Source organism: Papaver somniferum, chromosome 3 (genome assembly GCF_003573695.1).
Source record: "Papaver somniferum cultivar HN1 chromosome 3, ASM357369v1, whole genome shotgun sequence".
NCBI lineage: Eukaryota > Viridiplantae > Streptophyta > Magnoliopsida > Ranunculales > Papaveraceae > Papaver > Papaver somniferum.
Window position 1 is genome coordinate 227,112,299 of NC_039360.1, and position 19,303 is coordinate 227,131,601.

Sequence of the window (19,303 nt, forward strand, 5' to 3'; positions counted from 1 at the left end):
TCAAACTTCTGACGATTATCAAACCTAGTGTTATTATATAGAGCATTGTCTTGCTCTTCATTATTCTGGCCTTCCCAAAAAGGCTCCAACCTAACACTAGTGTTACCCACTTCTAAAGATTCTAATATTTTCGCTATAGCAGCAATTTTGGCATCTGATTCATAGCCTCCTTCTACCCTATTAACGTTTCCTATGCCGAGAAGAATTGTTTTCTGGGGTCCCCTACTATTTTCCCATTGTTGGGTCTTTTCGGCGACTTCATGCAAATATGTCATCGCGTCATCAACTGTTTGGTTCTCAAATCCACCAGTACACATAGATTCTACTGTGGTTGTGGTGGGATAATCTAAACCCTCATAAAGGATCTGAACTAATCTAACCTTCTCTAAACCATGATGAGGACATTGGGCTAATAAATCATTGAACCTTTCCAAATACCTATATAAAGTTTCTCTCTCCTGTTGAGAAAACGTGCAGATTTGCGTCCTAATAGACGATGTTTATGCCTAGGGAAAAACTTGTTCAAAAAGGCAGATGTAAGTTGTTCATACGTTTCGATTGACCCGGAAGCCAAACTATATAGCCACGATTTAGCTTTATCTTTCAGGGAAAAGGGAAATAACCTAAGTTTCAAAGCATCATCATCCAAGTTTCTAATCCTGAGGGTACTACAAATTTCCTCAAAATACCTAACATGGAAATAGTGGTTTTATTTTCTTTCCCTAAAAAGATTGGGAGCAGCTGTAAGGTCCCAGGTTTAATTTCATAAGTTGCTTCCGTCTCAGCTAACCTGATACATGAGGGACGAGTAGTCCTAGTTGGATTCAACAAAGCTTTCAAAGTTGCCATTTATGGCACTATCGGAGCAACAGGGATTCTCTCCTCAGTCAAAGGACGTTCAAAAACAGACTCTTCAAAAGTCGGACTCTCTAGATTAAGGTAATTGAGACGCTTCGAACTACTAGGTTTCTCTTTAACAAATCTACCTAGTGCGTCTCTTTTACATTCAGGAATACAATAGAATTTTCTAAATTGGAAGGGTAAGAAAACACAGATCAAGTCTGACTCAACCAAATCAAACCTATTGATTTCTAGTAAACAAAAAGCATGATGGCTCCACTTAGATTGTTTCTAGACCAGATTTTAATCCTTCGAAAAGGAATTCGTTATAATTTAAGCAAACCCCTCTGGAATCAATCCGAGTTAAAGTAAGTTGAATAGAGGCGAGGGAAGCTCGGTGGAGCTTTGATACCCAAGGCCTCACCGGTATTACAAGACGGTGCAGTCACGCATTCAAATTACAGAAACCGTCAAGAACTTCGAAGTATGCTTAAAAGAGTAACCAATATTTTTCGAATGACTTTCCTGTTAAGCTCGTTACCCTATCGGTCTCGTTCTAGTCAAAATTTTAGGCTTAGGTTTGCGTAGGTTACGTGTTCTTAAAGCGGGCAAGAAGAGAACGGTGATGAAATCTGAACCCTTATCTTGTATTGCCAGGCCTTTCCCTTTACTATAAAAGTAAATGTCCGTATTCAGTCCTCAACATATATTCATACGAAGGAGTCCAGTAACTCGCTGACAGGGGATTCGCGAGTGTTTAGAATCTTACCTCCCGTTCCAGACGGGGGATGAATCGGTTGTAGTCGACTCGGGCCACTGACTCCTTCTCTGCAAACAGTTTATATTTAAAGTACCCTTCCGTAGGATAATAAAAAAAATAAAATAAAATAAAATAAATAATGTCCCAAAGTTCAAAAGTCCAAAAGTCCAAAAAGAAAAGAAAAATTACAAAAATAATAAACCCTAATACAGTTTTTTTTTCTATAAGAAAATAAACAAACCCTAAACTAAAATTGTCTTCTTTTCTGTTCTTTTTGCTTTAATATTTAGCTCCAAGTCTTTATGAAATCACCAAACTCTTTGGCTCAATTTTCTTTATGATCCAGAACCTGTAGACATAAGATAAATATCCAAAAACATAAAAAAGAACAAAAATAATAATGAATAAATAAATAAATAAATAAATCTAAAACCCTAAAAACAAGTCCCCGGCAGCGGCGCCAAAAATTGATGTGATTTGTAGATAGTGGTAAAAAGAGTGTCGTTTCTCAGACTTGTGAAGGATTTTTTTTTAGACTTAAATTCAAAACTAAAATAGAAAAGACAATAAAAATTATAGCAAACTCAAACAAAGATGATATCAATATTAAAAGAAACACTGAGGCTAAGATTCCACTATTTTCCAAGTTCAAAGTGATTAAACCAATACTTATATTTATGCAATTTTCTCGTTTAATTTGATTCTAAAATATTGCAACAAGTAGATTTTCAAAAGTAGTAATTGTAAATACCAAGTATGAAGCATCAAAAGTCTTAAAACTAACCATACTCCATCAAAATAGATCACAATCACTCAAATAAAAATCATATTCATTAATAGTTCAAGGCAAATAATCATATAATTATTACAAATAAAAAGATAAAATAGAATATACCACTTTTTGTCGGAAAAATAGCTTCCTCTATCGCCTCAACAATGGGGTTTAGCTCCTCATATTAATCATGGTCTCAAAATACGTGTTTGTTGCTCAAAAGATGATTAAAAGAGTGAAAGGTGATAACACAGACTGTTTTGCAACAGCGTAAAAGTGTTACAGATCTCTGGTACAAAGAGGAACAATGATTACTGTTGTATATAAACGTTACTTATCTTCTGTTGTTGAACAACGACGGTTTTCTGGGACAATTGCTTGTGCGTCAATGTTCTTCGTGTTCTTCCTCTTCAGCAGCAGCAGCAGCAGCAGAAACAGAGTTTGATAAAACTCTGATTTCTTCTTCTCTGGCTCTCCTCAGGTCCCCAAACTCTCGACACCCCTTCTATATGACCCAAGAAATCTATTTATATCAAAAATACCGATTAAATCACTCCCAAATCTTCCAAAATCTCTTTCCTTCTCTTCACGGAAAAGTTGCGGCAATTTCTTGTTTTAGAATTTCAACGCGTTTCGGAGCTTTCCTTTTTATTCTAAACTCTTCCTTAGATAGATACAAATCTTTGGGAAGGTTTACATCACTTTAATCTCTCTAAAATTCCCTAAAACAGGTCACACACGTGACTTTCTATATTTTTCTGTTGTGATAAAAATTCGTCGATTGAGCCCAGTCTAATCGATTTCAACACCCATATCAGATTCCTAGACCCATAAGGAGTCTATCCTATGAAAATAAGAGGTTTAATCGACCTCAAACTCCTCCAAATCAAGAACCCTAATCTGTTCTTCACTGCCAAGATATTTCCTGCCAAAACTTATAATTCAAATGTAGAAGATGGTCGCCCCCTATCCAGAGTAGGGGTGCGATTAGCAGCTGCCTGGAAATGGGATGCCCCTTAGTAATTAGGTTATCTTTATCCAAAGTGAGGGTTCGAATAGCAAATGTCCTCCCATGAACGCAAAAAACACTTTTCGAGCCAATTTCGCCGCAAAATCTTATTTTTCCAAAAACACCTACAAAGACATAAAAAGCCAAAATAAATACAAAATCGAGCACTAACAATATATACAATTGAGATTATATAAGACACAAAAATGTGTCTATCACAGGGACAGTGTTGGGGAGGGGGTTCATCATACGAGATGTCATACTTTATGGATATTTTCAGATTTGAGACATTCACGTGAGTTTGATGATAAGATACCAAGGTAAGGACAAATTCAATAATACTTTGTGGGTATACCTGGGATGGACGAGAATGGTATGTAGCCTTGACATGGTTTTGGGTTGGTGTATTATTAATGAGTTTGTCTTTTTATAGACTGACGTAGGTATGATGGTGAAAACTGCCAAAGATAATAATGGTAGCAAATATGTAGGATGGGGAATAAAGATTGGGATGAAGAGAAAAGTTATGTTGTAGTTGATGGTTTTGAAGGGTTGTTGTAGGTCAAATGAAGGCTTAGGTTTGGTGATAGAACTAGCAACCCATCTGGCAGACATGTCTCATACCGCAATGGTGCCTATCAACTGATGTTGCATTCTTCTAATCTGCATAAAACATAAAATTTTAATTAGGCCCCAAAAAGAAACATCAAAGTTTTGTAACCTTCCAAGACCTCCCTTAATGGCAGTTCCAAAAGGAGTAATGGTGACATCAAAGACTAGGTGTTGAAAATAGGTCTTGATAGGGTAATTATGATTATTAGCGTGAAAGGGGTACGCATGGATTTGAATGGGCGTAGTAAACAAAGCAACATGACGGTTAACCAAGCGCCATAAATGGGATTTAATTGGAACAATTGGGTCTTTAAATGGGTGTTTAGCCGAGAGTTTAACATATCCAGGATAATTTTGTTTTTGTTTTTTCACAGAAAAGGAAAGAACTAAGAGAAAAAGATAAAGTTTAAGAAATGGTTTATCAAAATCCTCCCAATGTTCGTGAAAGAAGACCTCCGATTGAACCATCATCTTCTGAGTATGAGCAAGCCAAGTCCCTTGTTCAAAGATTAAGCACATAAGAGCTTCAGAATCTGAGAACTGAAATTCAAGCAGAGATTGATCGTCGTGCACACGAGATAATCCGTCAGAGGGAAGAGCAAGAGAGATTACGTCAGATGGAAGAGGAAAGGATTGAGAACTTGTATGCCGCCTGGAAGCCAAAGTATTTGGAAAGGAGAAATAGAAAAGATGAGGAATGGGCTAAGAAGCATTCCAAGGCCCCAAAATATGCGAGCGAGACAGAGAGTGATTCTGAGGCTTCTGATGGTGAGGGTTTTGAGTATGTTGTGGAGGTGATCGACACCAGTGATCTATACTTTGATGCGGCTGAGGATCGGAGGATAATGGATGTATATCATGAGCGCAGTTTACGGAGTCGTTTCCAGTATGGTCTTTCCAATCCAAAGATTTTAGCAAGGACCATGCGAGAGGGTGAGCCTGAGGAGAGGGATACAGAGATGCAATATGCCGAGATGGAGAATGGAGGAACTGACGAAGATATAGAGAATGAGGATACTGCATCATCGAGTGATACTTCATCAGCATAGTCTGACAGTGATGATAGTGAAAGGTATGAAGAAGAGGGATGGGGAATAGATGAAGAGGACTTCTGGTAGTCTCTTCACAGGCGTCGGAAAGAGCTAGATTTTCAGGTTTAGAGTAAATTCTGAAAACGGTCAACAAGTTCTTCACAAAGCAGCTTTTCCGATGTTTGATCTTGTTCCCACTCTTCTTTATTTTGTTGCAGATGGTTGTAAGTATTTTGTTTTCCTTCTCAGTTATGTGTCCGACTTCTTTTCTAGTTTGATGGTGTTGTTGATGTGTGTAGAAAGTGGGGTTCTGAAGGTTATATTGATGAACAATACTGTTTTTTTTTTCCAGTTTTAGTAACTTGGTATGGGATATGATGTTTCTGATGGTTTAGTACATGGGGTAAATGTTTCAAGTTTGTTAGATCAGGGTAATTTCCAGTTTGTTCGCAGGTAGTATGAATCTAACAATTTGGGAATGGATTTGGGTTGTAATGATGAACACTGATCTGGAAACTTTTTGGAAAGAATTTAATGAACTGTTTACTTTTGAACTGGAAATTGTTGAATGTTGTTTTTGAGTTGCACTTTCTGTAGTGGAAATTTTTTGTGCAAGTCTTTTGATCAAAGAAAGAGCAGAGAAGAGAGAAAATTTTGTAATTGATATAACTACCAATGATGATAACAACGAAGTGAATTAACTGATGAATACTAGCAAGAAGGATTTTCAGAGTTTGATTTGCAGGGAACATGAAGTGAAAAAGAGAGCTTACGTCAGGATGACGAAGCAGAGCTGACTGAAACTTTTTAATTCGCCCCTACCTTGATTGGTCCTTGGAGGATAAATATACAAAGTCAATTCATCTAAGCCCATGAATGGATCCGTCTACTCCCGGGCCTATGACTAAATCATCCTCCTCCATGTTATTTTGGCACAAAACTTGAAGCTCATACTATATTTAGGGTTTGTCCATTGAATTTTATACTTTCACTTACAATCGGCTATGGTGTTCAATCATGTTACGATGCAAACTTCAATTCTTGATATTCGTAATCTCAAGAAACTACTATCACTCTCTAATCAGGTAAGTTCCGAATCCCCCCTTTATGATCATCCTCACAATTCGATTTCACCTTCATCAGCATTGTCGTCGTCGTCGTCGTCGTCGTCAGTTATCGGTAACAACAATGATATCTTAGCACAACTATTACTGTATCTTCCTAGAAAATCATTGTGTAGATTCAAATGTGTATCAAAACAATGGTCTTCACTTATTTCAGATGCATATTTCATCCAAAAACATCGCAATGATAGAAAATACCGGCTTCACCACCGTTCTATTCAAGGGCTGTTCTTGCACAAATATTGGCTAAATGAGTATGGGAATAATTTACCAGAATTTGAGTTTATCTCTATTGATTCGGATGTCAGGAATGCTATAACCGTTTCGGAAAATCTAAATTTTGCTAACGATCCAGGAGGTATACAGATTGAACAGTCTTGTAATGGTCTTTTGTTGTGTAGTACTTTTGGGATATGCAGTAACATAGCAGAATTTGCTCGAAACTATTACGTTTACAATCCAACCACAGGACGGTATACCATCTTACCGAGTTCTGAACATAGGAAGCCTGGTTACGAGTCATGTTTCAGTGTTAGTTTAGCTTTCAATCCGTTTAGATCACCTCATTACAAGGTTGTTTGCATTTCGGAGAGTGACAAAGCAGATGAATGTCAGATTGAGATTTACTACTCCGAAACATGTACATGGAGGCTGGTTGGATATTCATGTAGTTTAACTAATATCTATGGTTGTGGTGTGTACTGGAATGGTTTGTTGAATTGGCATAACGTCCATGACTCTTTGGTTTATTTCGATATTGATAGAGAGTTAATTGGAGTAGTACAGATGCCAGATAGAACGACGGTTAAGAATAGTTTGTATTTCGGTGCGTGCAAGGGTCGTTTGTATTATGTTGAAACTGATTGCACTAGATGGGCTAATGTTTCGAGTCTCAATATCTTTGAGATGAAGACTGGTTGCACCGGATGGAATGTAATATACCATGTCGATCTCTGGAAATTAAGAGTGCTGTTACATCTTCAGGAAATTGGGTATAGCAATTTTGAAAATGATGAGTTAAAAGTTTTATTAGTTGATGGTGAAGAAGGAGAAGAGGGTGAAGAAGAAGAGTCGGCAAAGTTGGTTTTCCAAGTAAGGGATAAGGTTATTTCATATGATCTTAAAGAGATTAGCCTCAACAAAGTTCATGACATAGAGCCAGTCTTTATTCGTGGGCATTGGCAACAGTGCAGAATTTTCCATGCTTATCAATATATCAATTCGTTGGCTTCTGCGTGACAATGAAATTTGGTACTTCTGGGGATATATACACTTGTTTTCATTCAATTTCACGGCGACCTGTAACTGTACTGTGATATCTTTTGGTGGTTTAGCTTCGGCGTAAAGCTGCAATATCATGTATCTAGCTAACTGTTTTATGTACAAAGATGGACTCTTGGTCTTTTGTTGGTTGCAGTACTAGTACATAACACTCTAGCTAACTGTTTTATGTACAAAGATGGGTCTTCTGTTGGCTGCAGTACTAGTACATAAGACACTCATCATCTTCTTCGTGTAATAATTAGTTAGGCCTTGTTGGTTGGGTCTTTTGTTTCATGCTGTACTTAGATTGCTATTATCAATCCATTGGTGCTAGTTTGCCCCCTTTTTAGACAGTTTCCATTTTGTCGATCCAAAAATAAGATAAAATTGCAGGTGCTTTCCGAAGGTCTATAATAATCTCTCTATTTGGTACCATCAGCTTCTCTATCATGTGTGGGTAACTTATCCGGAGTGCTGCTGTTTCTGGGAAAACGTTTTGAACCGCTATTGCTGCTGGTTGTCCTGAATGAAGTGTTGGTAGAGGCAAATGAGCAATGCCTATCGGTAGTACTTCAGGATGATTTCGAAGTGCTGGAAGCATTTTAGCGACAATTCTCTGGACGCTGCCGCTGCAGTAGTTGCCTGTCACATGCAACATTTAGCTGGACGCTGTGGGTTTAAGAATGAACTTTCGCTATTACTAAGATTCATATTCAAATAGAGGGGAAAGTAGAAAAAGCAAGAGATGAGATAGGAATCATAGGATCCGTAGGGAAATACTGCCTAAAAAAGAAAGCAAAAAAATGGTATTTTAGAAAACCACACTGTTTGTTTTTCATCATTTTCCTCTTCTTCATACCGCGCCTTTGAACCCGTGACTTTATGGTTATGTGGTATACACTGTACCACTAAAGACAAGGAGGCATTGGTGCGTAATTAATGTTTTCATTTACTTTAACGGTATTTACCACAAAACCGATTCAAACCGGGTTAATCGGCTATGCCATTTCAATCTTTCACAATTAATATTAGATTTTCATCTAATTTGATTTTGGAGCTTGATTTATATACTGCCTGAGAAAATTCCGGAAAACAAGATTACCAAATAGGCAGAGTCAGCCGATTTTGTTGTCGTCTCGGCGATATTGGAGTCGGAGATTTCGACTCGCTCCACAGCGGAGACTGATCTTGGTTGTCCCGGCAGAGATGACTACTTCCTTAGAAAATCTAGTGTTTGCTTTTCAGGAAGGTTATTTTTGAGTCGGTATAGTGAAATCAATAAAATTTCCTTTTCTAGTTCGGACCTTTGAGACCTGATCAACCTCATGCATGAGCTCATTCTTGTTGTGCAGCTTGTTGTCAGGTATGTCAATTTGTCAATGTTAACCTCAGCAACCTCTTCCCGTTCCTTTAATTTGCTGTCATGCTTGACGAACTCATCATTTCTGTTGCCTCTTCTCCTCCTCCCTGAGCACGTAAGTAGTACTTATACTTGGTTGAATCCTCAAACATCACTCTCTTCTTTTTGTGCAGGTGTTGTTGCTGCCTCAGACCATCAGCGGTGGTCTTGATTTCATTAGTCAGGTTCTCATCCCCTTTTGATTCTCTACCGCATCTGTGCGTATGTAGGAGAACAAGTATGTAGAGTTTAGAGCCACATTCAATAATTGATAAACAATACAAACATAACTAGTACATCATCAACATTTTTTTTTATAATCAAATGGTTACGAGCTAAGCCATCAAACAGTTAGTAGACACTAAACTGGAGGCTGAACCATAAGAGGAGATAATACAAGACAATAAGAGTATGTTAGTACAACAATAACGAAAAAGAAATAAAGAAAAGTGCAGATAAGAGTCGAGACAAGAGACGTTGCATCCAGATATAGAAGTATACATCCTCACTTGGTCCAGTTCTAACGAAGAAATCTTCAATTCCGCCAACTTTTCGTCAGCTTCACTACGACCTTGATTACAGTAAACCGCTATTGGAGCCCCTTTCAAGACATGGGTATGTTGACGTTTAATTCTCATAAATGAGCCACGCGTGACATACAAAGGTGCATCACTCTTCCAAAGAACAGGATGACTAACAAAGGAGAACCAAGACCAGTTCCCTCCAAACAGAAGAGTGCCAAAAAACTGATTGGAAAAAAAGAACATAGTGAAAAATTCCTCGAAACCCTGCCGAAAAGAAAACCCAAACTGCTGAACTTCCATCCAAAACACTTATGATCAAACACAGGCTTCATCTTACTACTATCCCAAACATATGTACTGACAGGCCAAGCCCCCGTAGGTGATAACTGGCTTAAAGGTCTGGCAGCAGGATATGTCCAACATAAGAGTAAACTGAATACCAGCAATTCATCCCAAAAACTCAAAGAAATAAGATGATTCAGGGAATAATCTCTGAACATAAGACTCATTTCATATTCCATAAAGGACGGTGAATTTAGTCTATTCCACACACGAGAGAACCAATAAAAATCTAATTCAATCTGTCGAGAAGCAACCGCTCTGATGGATAAGATCTTATAAAAAGATTTAAAGGTGTAGTGAGGATCAAGATTATCCATATGCTTTTGACTTGAGCCACCCCAGTTCTCATCATACTGCTCAATTAACTTGTGAACCTCACAAGAATGTATGGAGAGTCTAAATTTCAGAGCAATTACTGGCAAGAGAAGATTATCATACATCATGTTACAAAGACTCAAATAACATCCATAGTACGAAGTCCACATAACAAGATCACCATCCAAGGTATTAGTACAGCTTACATTATAATCTCTAGATGTCAGGGTATTAAAGCACATCCATTCTCGAGAAAACAAGTAAGCATCAGGTTTTATCTGTCTATAGGTAATAGTTTTCCCGACTGCGAGATGCTGATAATCTCTATATCCTTCTTTAAAAACACATCCATCCTTAAGGTTCCTCCCTAGACATCTACATCTCAAGTAGTTCAAGAACCAGGATATGTTACCATCAGTGTTAAGACAAATACTCAAAGTACATCCTAGACAATAACACCCCAAATCAATTTCACGCATCAAGGTAATAATAAAGATGATAACATACTTCTTATGAAGAGAAAAACTTAAACCCTTCCACTCAGACGATAACAAATAAAAATCAAGTCTAATCTGTCTGCAAGTCTTGATATCAATTGAGCAAAGAAGACCGTAACGGGATATGCAGTACATGTGGCTTTCCGAGGTTATTACTGTATTTGAAGAAGATAACAATATGGAATTTTGCAAGAAATTCTTGAAGTTGCCTTGAATAGACCAATGCTTGACGTGAACCAGCCTTTGACATTGTCCGACCATCCATTGCCTTGGCAAAAGCATTTACCCTTGTCAGATCTAAGATTACCTTGGCCAACAACTAGGTCATCTGATACTTTTAAATTGTTAACCGACCTCCCTGGAAGATTCAATGTCAGTGTAACAACTTCCCTTGGATCTTTACTTCTTTTTCTCACAAAAAAAGACAGGCCCAATAGATCCCACGTATAAAAGAAACACCAACATGCAATAAATTTAACTATAAGCCCATTGTTCACATTTAGGCCAGGAGAAGGACTTAAGTCAAAAGAAGGGACTTGACCTAAAATTAGGTTACCTGAATCCTCAACTTCATATGCCGGTAAACTGTTATAGCACACCGCTCATTTAGTAACACCAATACAGTTTCTTTCGCCAGAAAAATTAAACTTGTTGTTTCCTGAAATTCCAGTCTCAGTTGCTTTACTATTGTTGAACAACGTCGTTCTTTCCTTCTAGCCGGAGATTTTTAAGTTAATTGAGTCCGTCTTCAGAGTGACATGGTTGGATCCTGTGACGACTCTTTATGCTTGATCATTAAGAGAAATTATCCCAATGAGCTGATTAACAAAGGGTTTTCGAGCATTAAGATTTGATTCCAGTTGATTCAACATCTGACAAAGAAGTTCCTCATCTGCCGAAGGAATGAGATTCACGTTTTTTAAAGGAAAATCATCATACTTGTAGGACATAACTTCGAACTTCATCATTACCAGGAAAAGAAACCAGTTGAGAACGAACTTACCAAAACCAAAGAACATAAAGCTTAAGAAACCTTCGAGAGAAAAATAACTGGAACCGATGTTTTTTGTAGAAAATAAACGACGAAATCACTGTTCAGGAAACAAAACAAACATTTATAAAAACAGATCCAAAATCCTTCTAGCAATCTTAGAGAATAGAAGAAAAAGGGAGAAACAAAGGATTTGAAAACGATCTACTAATGAGACTAAAGATCTGACCTATCACCAAGAAAATGAGAGAAACTGGTAGAGAAAATAGTTAAAAATTAAGCAATTTCAAAAAAAAAAAAAAAAAGTGGTTTTAGGAATAATAGGGTGATTTTAGATGAAGAAATAATGGTATTTGACTAGTCAAAGATTCTTTAGAGTGGGTGAAAGTTGTACAACTTCATCTCTCAGTTACGTTCCTTTCTGCTCATTTGTCCTATCATCAACAATTATTAAAGAGAGGGAGGGTCCATATCATGTATCTAGCTAACTGATTTAATTATAGTTTAGAGGGGAGATGGACTCTTGATCTTTTGTACTCAGATTGCTATTTTTAATCTCTTGGTGCTAGTTTGCTCCCTTTAAAGAAAAGTTAGAAGAAAAAAAAAGGTATTTTAAAGACACCAGTTGTGAAAATCATCATACTTGTGGGACATAACTTCGAACTTCATCATTACAAGAAAAAGAAACCAGTTGAGAACGAGCTTACCAAAACCAAAGAACAAAAAGCTTAAGAAACCTTCGAGATAAAAATAACTGGAACCGATGTTTTTTGTAGAAAATAAACGACGAAATCACTGTTCAGGAAACAAAACAAACATTTATAAAAACAGATCCAAAATCCGTCTAGCAATCTTAGAGAATAGAAGAAAAAGGGATAAACAAAGGATTTGAAAACGATCAACTAATGAGACTAAAGATCTGAGCTACCACCAAGAAAATGAGAGAAACTGGTAGAGAAAATAGTTAAAAATTAAGCAATTTCAGAAAAAAAGATAGTGGTTTTAGGAATAATAAGGTGATTTTAGATGAAGAAATAATGGTATTTGACTAGTCAAAGATTCTTTAGAGTGGGTGAAAGTTGTACAACTTCATCTCTCAGTTACGTTCCCTTCTGCTAATTTTCCTATCATCAACAATTATTAAAGAGAGGGAGGGTCCATATCATGTATCTAGCTAACTGATTTAATTATAGTTTAGAGGGGAGATGGACTCTAGATCTTTTGTACTCGGATTGCTATTTTTAATCTCTTGGTGCTTGTTTCCTCCCTTTAAAGAAAAGTTAGAAGAAAAAAAAAAAGTATTTTAAAGACACCAGTTGTGAAAATCATCATACTTGTGGGACATAACTTCGAACTTCATCATTACCAGAAAAAGAAACCAGTTGAGAACGAGCTTACCAAAACCAAAGAACAAAAAGCTTAAGAAACCTTCGAAAGAAAAATAACTGGAACCGATGTTTTTTGTAGAAAATAAACGACGAAATCACTATTCAGGAAACAAAACAAACATTTATAAAAACAGATCCAAAATCCGTCTAGCAATCTTAGAGAATAGAAGAAAAAGGGAGAAACAAAGGATTTGAAAACGATCTACTAATGAGACTAAAGATCTGAGCTATCACCAAGAAAATGAGAGAAACTGGTAGAGAAAATAGTTAAAAATTAAGCAATTTCAGAAAAAAAAGATAGTGGTTTTAGGAATAATAAGGTGATTTTAGATGAAGAAATAATGGTATTTGACTAGTCAAAGATTCTTTAGAGTGGGTGAAAGTCGTACAACTTCATCTCTCAGTTACGTTCCCTTCTGCTCATTTGTCCTATCATCAACAATTATTAAAGAGAGGGAGGGTCCATATCATGTATCTAGATAACTGATTTAATTATAGTTTAGAGGGGAGATGGACTCTTGATCTTTTGTACTCAGATTGTTATTTTTAATCTCTTGGTGCTTGTTTGCTCCCTTTAAAGAAAAGTTAGAAGAAAAAAAAAAAGGTATTTTAAAGACACCAGTTGTGAAAATCATCATACTTGTGGGACATAACTTCGAACTTCATCATTACCAGAAAAAGAAACCAGTTGAGAACGAGCTTACCAAAACCAAAGAACAAAAAGCTTAAGAAACCTTCGAGAGAAAAATAACTGGAACCGATGTTTTTTGTAGAAAATAAACGAAGAAATCACTGTTCAGGAAACAAAACAAACATTTATAAAAACAGATCCAAAGTCCGTCTAGCAATCTTAGAGAATAGAAGAAAAAGGGAGAAACAAAGGATTTGAAAACGATTTACTAATGAGACTAAAGATCTGAGCTATCACCAAGAAAATGAGAGAAACTGGTAGAGAAAATAGTTAAAAATTAAGCAATTTCATAAAAAAAAGAGAGTGGTTTTAGGAATAATAAGGTGATTTTAGATGAAGAAATAATGGTATTTGACTAGTCAAAGATTCTTTAGAGTGGGTGAAAGTTGTACAACTTCATCTCTCAGTTACGTTCCCTTCTGCTCATTTGTCCTATCATCAACACTTATTAAAGAGAGGGAGGGTCCATATCATGTATCTAGCTAACTGATTTAATTATAATTTAGAGGGGAGATGGACTCTTTATCTTTTGTACTCAGATTGCTATTTTTAATCTCTTGGTGCTAGTTTGCTCCCTTTAAAGAAAAGTTAGAAGAAGAAAAAAAAAGGTATTTTAAAGACACCAGTTGTGAAAATCATCATACTTGTGGGACATAACTTCGAACTTCATCATTAACAGCAAAGAAACCAGTTGAGAACGAGCTTACCAAAACCAAAGAACAAAAAGCTTAAGAAACCTTCGAGAGAAAAATAACTGGAACCGATGTTTTTTGTAGAAAATAAACGACGAAATCACCGTTCAGGAAACAAAACAAACATTTATAAAAACAGATCCAAAGTCCGTCTATCAATCTTAGAGAATAGAAGAAAAAGGGAGAACAAAGGATTTGAAAACGATCTACTAATGAGACTAAAGATCTGAGCTATCACCAAGAAAATGAGAGAAACTGGTAGAGAAAATAGTTAAAAATTAAGCAATTTCATAAAAAAAAGAGAGTGGTCTTAGGAATAATAAGGTGATTTTAGATGAAGAAATAATGGTATTTGACTAGTCAAAGATTCTTTAGAGTGGGTGAAAGTTGTACAACTTCATCTCTCAGTTACGTTCCCTTCTGCTCATTTGTCCTATCATCAACAATTATTAAAGAGAGGGAGGGTCCATATCATGTATCTAGCTAACTGATTTAATTATAGTTTAGAGGGGAGATGTACTCTTGATCTTTTGTACTCAGATTGCTATTTTTAATCATTGGTGCTAGTTTGCTCCCTTTAAAGAAAAGTTAGAAGAAAAAAAAAAGGTATTTTAAAGACACCAGTTGTGAAAATCATCATACTTGTGGGACATAACTTCGAACTTCATCATTACAAGAAAAAGAAACCAGTTGAGAACGAGCTTACCAAAACCAAAGAACAAAAAGCTTAAGAAACCTTCGAGAGAAAAATAACTGGAACCGATGTTTTTTGTAGAAAATAAACGACGAAATCACCGTTCAGGAAACAAAACAAACATTTATAAAAACAGATCCAAAGTCCGTCTATCAATCTTAGAGAATAGAAGAAAAAGGGAGAACAAAGGATTTGAAAACGATCTACTAATGAGACTAAAGATCTGAGCTATCACCAAGAAAATGAGAGAAACTGGTAGAGAAAATAGTTAAAAATTAAGCAATTTCATAAAAAAAAGAGAGTGGTCTTAGGAATAATAAGGTGATTTTAGATGAAGAAATAATGGTATTTGACTAGTCAAAGATTCTTTAGAGTGGGTGAAAGTTGTACAACTTCATCTCTCAGTTACGTTCCCTTCTGCTCATTTGTCCTATCATCAACAATTATTAAAGAGAGGGAGGGTCCATATCATGTATCTAGCTAACTGATTTAATTATAGTTTAGAGGGGAGATGTACTCTTGATCTTTTGTACTCAGATTGCTATTTTTAATCATTGGTGCTAGTTTGCTCCCTTTAAAGAAAAGTTAGAAGAAAAAAAAAAGGTATTTTAAAGACACCAGTTGTGAAAATCATCATACTTGTGGGACATAACTTCGAACTTCATCATTACCAGAAAAAGAAACCAGTGGAGAACGAGCTTACCAAAACCAAAGAACAAAAAGCTTAAGAAACCTTCGAGAGAAAAATAACTGGAACCGATGTTTTTTGTAGAAAATAAACGACGAAATCACTGTTCAGGAAACAAAACAAACATTTATAAAAACAGATCCAAAATCCGTCTAGCAATATTAGAGAATAGAAGAAAAAGGGAGAAACAAAGGATTTGAAAACGATCTACTAATGAGACTAAAGATCTGAGCTATCACCAAGAAAATGAGAGAAACTGGTAGAGAAAATAATTAAAAATTAAGCAATTTCAGAAAAAAAGAGAGTGGTTTTAGGAATAATAAGGTGATTTTAGATGAAGAACTGATGGTATTTGACTAGTCAAAGATTCTTTCGGGTGGGTGAAAGTTGTACTACTTCATCTCTTAGTTACCTTCCCTTCTGCTCATTTGTCCTATCATCAACAATTATTAAAGAGAGGGAGGGTCCATATCATGTATCTAGCTAACTGATTTAATTATAGTTTATAGGGGAGATGGACTCTTGATCTTTTGTACTCAGATTGCTATTTTTAATCTCTTGGTGCTAGTTTGCTCCCTTCAAAGAAAAGTTAGAAAAAAAAAGTTATTTTAAAGACACCAGTTGTGAAAATCATCATACTTGTGGGACATAACTTCGAACTTCATCATTACCAGAAAAAGAAACCAGTTGAGAACGAGCTTACCAAAACCAAAGAACAAAAGCTTAAGAAACCTTCGAGAGAAAAACAACTGGAACCGATGTTTTTGGTAGAAAATAAACGACGAAATCACTGTTCAGGAAACAAAACAAACATTTATAAAAACAGATCCAAAATCCGTCTAGCAATCTTAGAGAATAGAAGAAAAAGGGAGAAACAAAGGATTTGAAAACGATCTACTAATGAGACTAAAGATCTGAGCTATCACCAAGAAAATGAGAGAAACTGGTAGAGAAAATAATTAAAAATTAAGCAATTTCAGAAGAAAAAAAGAGTGGTTTTAGGAATAATAAGGTGATTTTAGATGAAGAACTAATGGTATTTGACTAGTCAAAGATTCTTTCGGGTGGGTGAAAGTTGTACTACTTCATCTCTTAGTTACCTTCCCTTCTGCTCATTTGTCCTATCATCAACAATTATTAAAGAGAGGGAGGGTCCATATCATGTATCTAGCTAACTGATTTAATTATAGTTTATAGGGGAGATGGACTCTTGATCTTTTGTACTCAGATTGCTATTTTTAATCTCTTGGTGCTAGTTTGCTCCATTCAAAGAAAAGTTAGAAAAAAAAACGTATTTTAAAGACACCAGTTGTGAAAATCATCATACTTGTGGGACATAACTTCGAACTTCATCATTACCAGAAAAAGAAACTAGTTGAGAACGAGCTTACCAAAACCAAAGAACAAAAAGCTTAAGAAACCTTCGAGAGAAAAATAACTGGAACCGATGTTTTTTGTAGAAAATAAACGACGAAATCACTGTTCAGGAAACAAAACAAACATTTATAAAAACAGATCCAAAGTCCGTCTAGCAATCTTAGAGAATAGAAGAAAAAGGGAGAACAAAGGATTTGAAAACGATCTACTAATGAGACTAAAGATCTGAGCTATCACCAAGAAAATGAGAGAAACTGGTAGAGAAAATAGTTAAAAATTAAGCAATTTCATAAAAAAAGAGAGTGGTTTTAGGAATAATAAGGTGATTTTAGATGAAGAAATAATGGTATTTGACTAGTCAAAGATTCTTTAGAGTGGGTGAAAGTTGTACAACTTCATCTCTCAGTTACGTTCCCTTCTGATCATTTGTCCTATCATCAACAATTATTAAAGGGAGGGAGGGTCCATATCATGTATCTAGCTAACTGATTTAATTATAGTTTAGAGGGGAGATGTACTCTTGATCTTTTGTACTCAGATTGCTATTTTTAATCATTGGTGCTAGTTTGCTCCCTTTAAAGAAAAGTTAGAAGAAAAAAAAAGGTATTTTAAAGACACCAGTTGTGAAAATCATCATACTTGTGGGACATAACTTCGAACTTCATCATTACCAGAAAAAGAAACCAGTGGAGAACGAGCTTACCAAAACCAAAGAACAAAAATCTTAAGAAACCTTCGAGAGAAAAATAACTGGAACCGATGTTTTTTGTAGAAAATAAACGACGAAATCACTGTTCAGGAAACAAAACAAACATTTATAAAAACAGATCCAAAATCCGTCTAGCAATCTTAGAGAATAGAAGAAAAAGGGAGAAACAAAAGATTTGAAAACGATCTACTAATGAGACTAAAGATCTGAGCTATCACCAAGAAAATGAGAGAAACTGGTAGAGAAAATAATTAAAAATTAAGCAATTTCAGAAAAAAAGAGAGTGGTTTTCGGAATAATAAGGTGATTTTAGATGAAGAACTGATGGTATTTGACTAGTCAAAGATTCTTTCGGGTGGGTGAAAGTTGTACTACTTCATCTCTTAGTTACCTTCCCTTCTGCTCATTTGTCCTATCATCAACAATTATTAAAGAGAGGGAGGGTCCATATCATGTATCTAGATAACTGATTTAATTATAGTTTATAGGGGAGATGGACTCTTGATCTTTTGTACTCAGATTGCTATTTTTAATCTCTTGGTGCTAGTTTGCTCCCTTCAAAGAAAAGTTAGAAAAAAAAAGGTATTTTAAAGACACCAGTTGTGAAAATCATCATACTTGTGGGACATAACTTCGAACTTCATCATTACCAGAAAAAGAAACCAGTTGAGAACGAGCTTACCAAAACCAAAGAACAAAAAGCTTAAGAAACCTTCGAGAGAAAAACAACTGGAACCGATGTTTTTTGTAGAAAATAAACGACGAAATCACTGTTCAGGAAACAAAACAAACATTTATAAAAACAGATCCAAAATCCGTCTAGCAATCTTAGAGAATAGAATAAAAAGGGAGAAACAAAGGATTTGAAAACGATCTACTAATGAGACTAAAGATCTGAGCTATCACCAAGAAAATGAGAGAAACTGGTAGAGAAAATAAATAAAAATTAAGAAATTTCAGAAAAAAAAAGAGTGGTTTTAGGAATAATAAGGTGATTTTAGATGAAGAACTAATGGTATTTGACTAGTCAAAGATTCTTTCGGGTGGGTGAAAGTTATACTACTTCATCTCTTAGTTACCTTCCCTTCTGCTCATTTGTCCTATCATCAACAATTATTAAAGAGAGGGAGGGTCCATATCATGTATCTAGCTAACTGATTTAATTATAGTTTATAGGGGAGATGGACTCTTGATCTTTTGTACTCAGATTGCTATTTTTAATCTCTTGGTGCTAGTTTGCTCCATTCAAAGAAAAGTTAGAAAAAAAAAGGTATTTTAAAGACACCAGTTGTGAAAATCATCATACTTGTGGGACATAACTTCGAACTTCATCATTACCAGAAAAAGAAACCAGTTGAGAACGAGCTTACCAAAACCAAAGAACAAAAAGCTTAAGAAACCTTCGAGAGAAAAATAACTGGAACCGATGTTTTTTGTAGAAAATAAACGACGAAATCACTGTTCAGGAAACAAAACAAAAATTTATAAAAACAGATCCAAAGTCCGTCTAGCAATCTTAGAGAATAGAAGAAAAAGGGAGAACAAAGGATTTGAAAACGATCTACTAATGAGACTAAAGATCTGA

At 35.7% G+C, this 19,303-nt stretch overlaps 1 protein-coding gene across 1 annotated transcript; it reads left to right on the forward strand.

Annotated features, from left to right (window-relative positions):
* The first annotated feature begins 6,028 nt into the window (after nt 1-6,028).
* On the forward strand, nt 6,029-7,387 carry LOC113360763 (F-box protein At5g07610-like). Its single transcript, XM_026604228.1, has one exon. The coding sequence runs from the start codon at nt 6,029-6,031 to the stop codon at nt 7,385-7,387; it is 1,359 nt and encodes a 452-aa protein (XP_026460013.1).
* Nucleotides 7,388-19,303: the final 11,916 nt, after the last annotated feature.

Bases quoted from the DNA above. Each gene is read 5' to 3' on its own strand.
- LOC113360763 (XM_026604228.1), top strand. From the start codon at position 6,029: ATGGTGTTCAATCATGTTACGATGCAAACTTCAATTCTTGATATTCGT.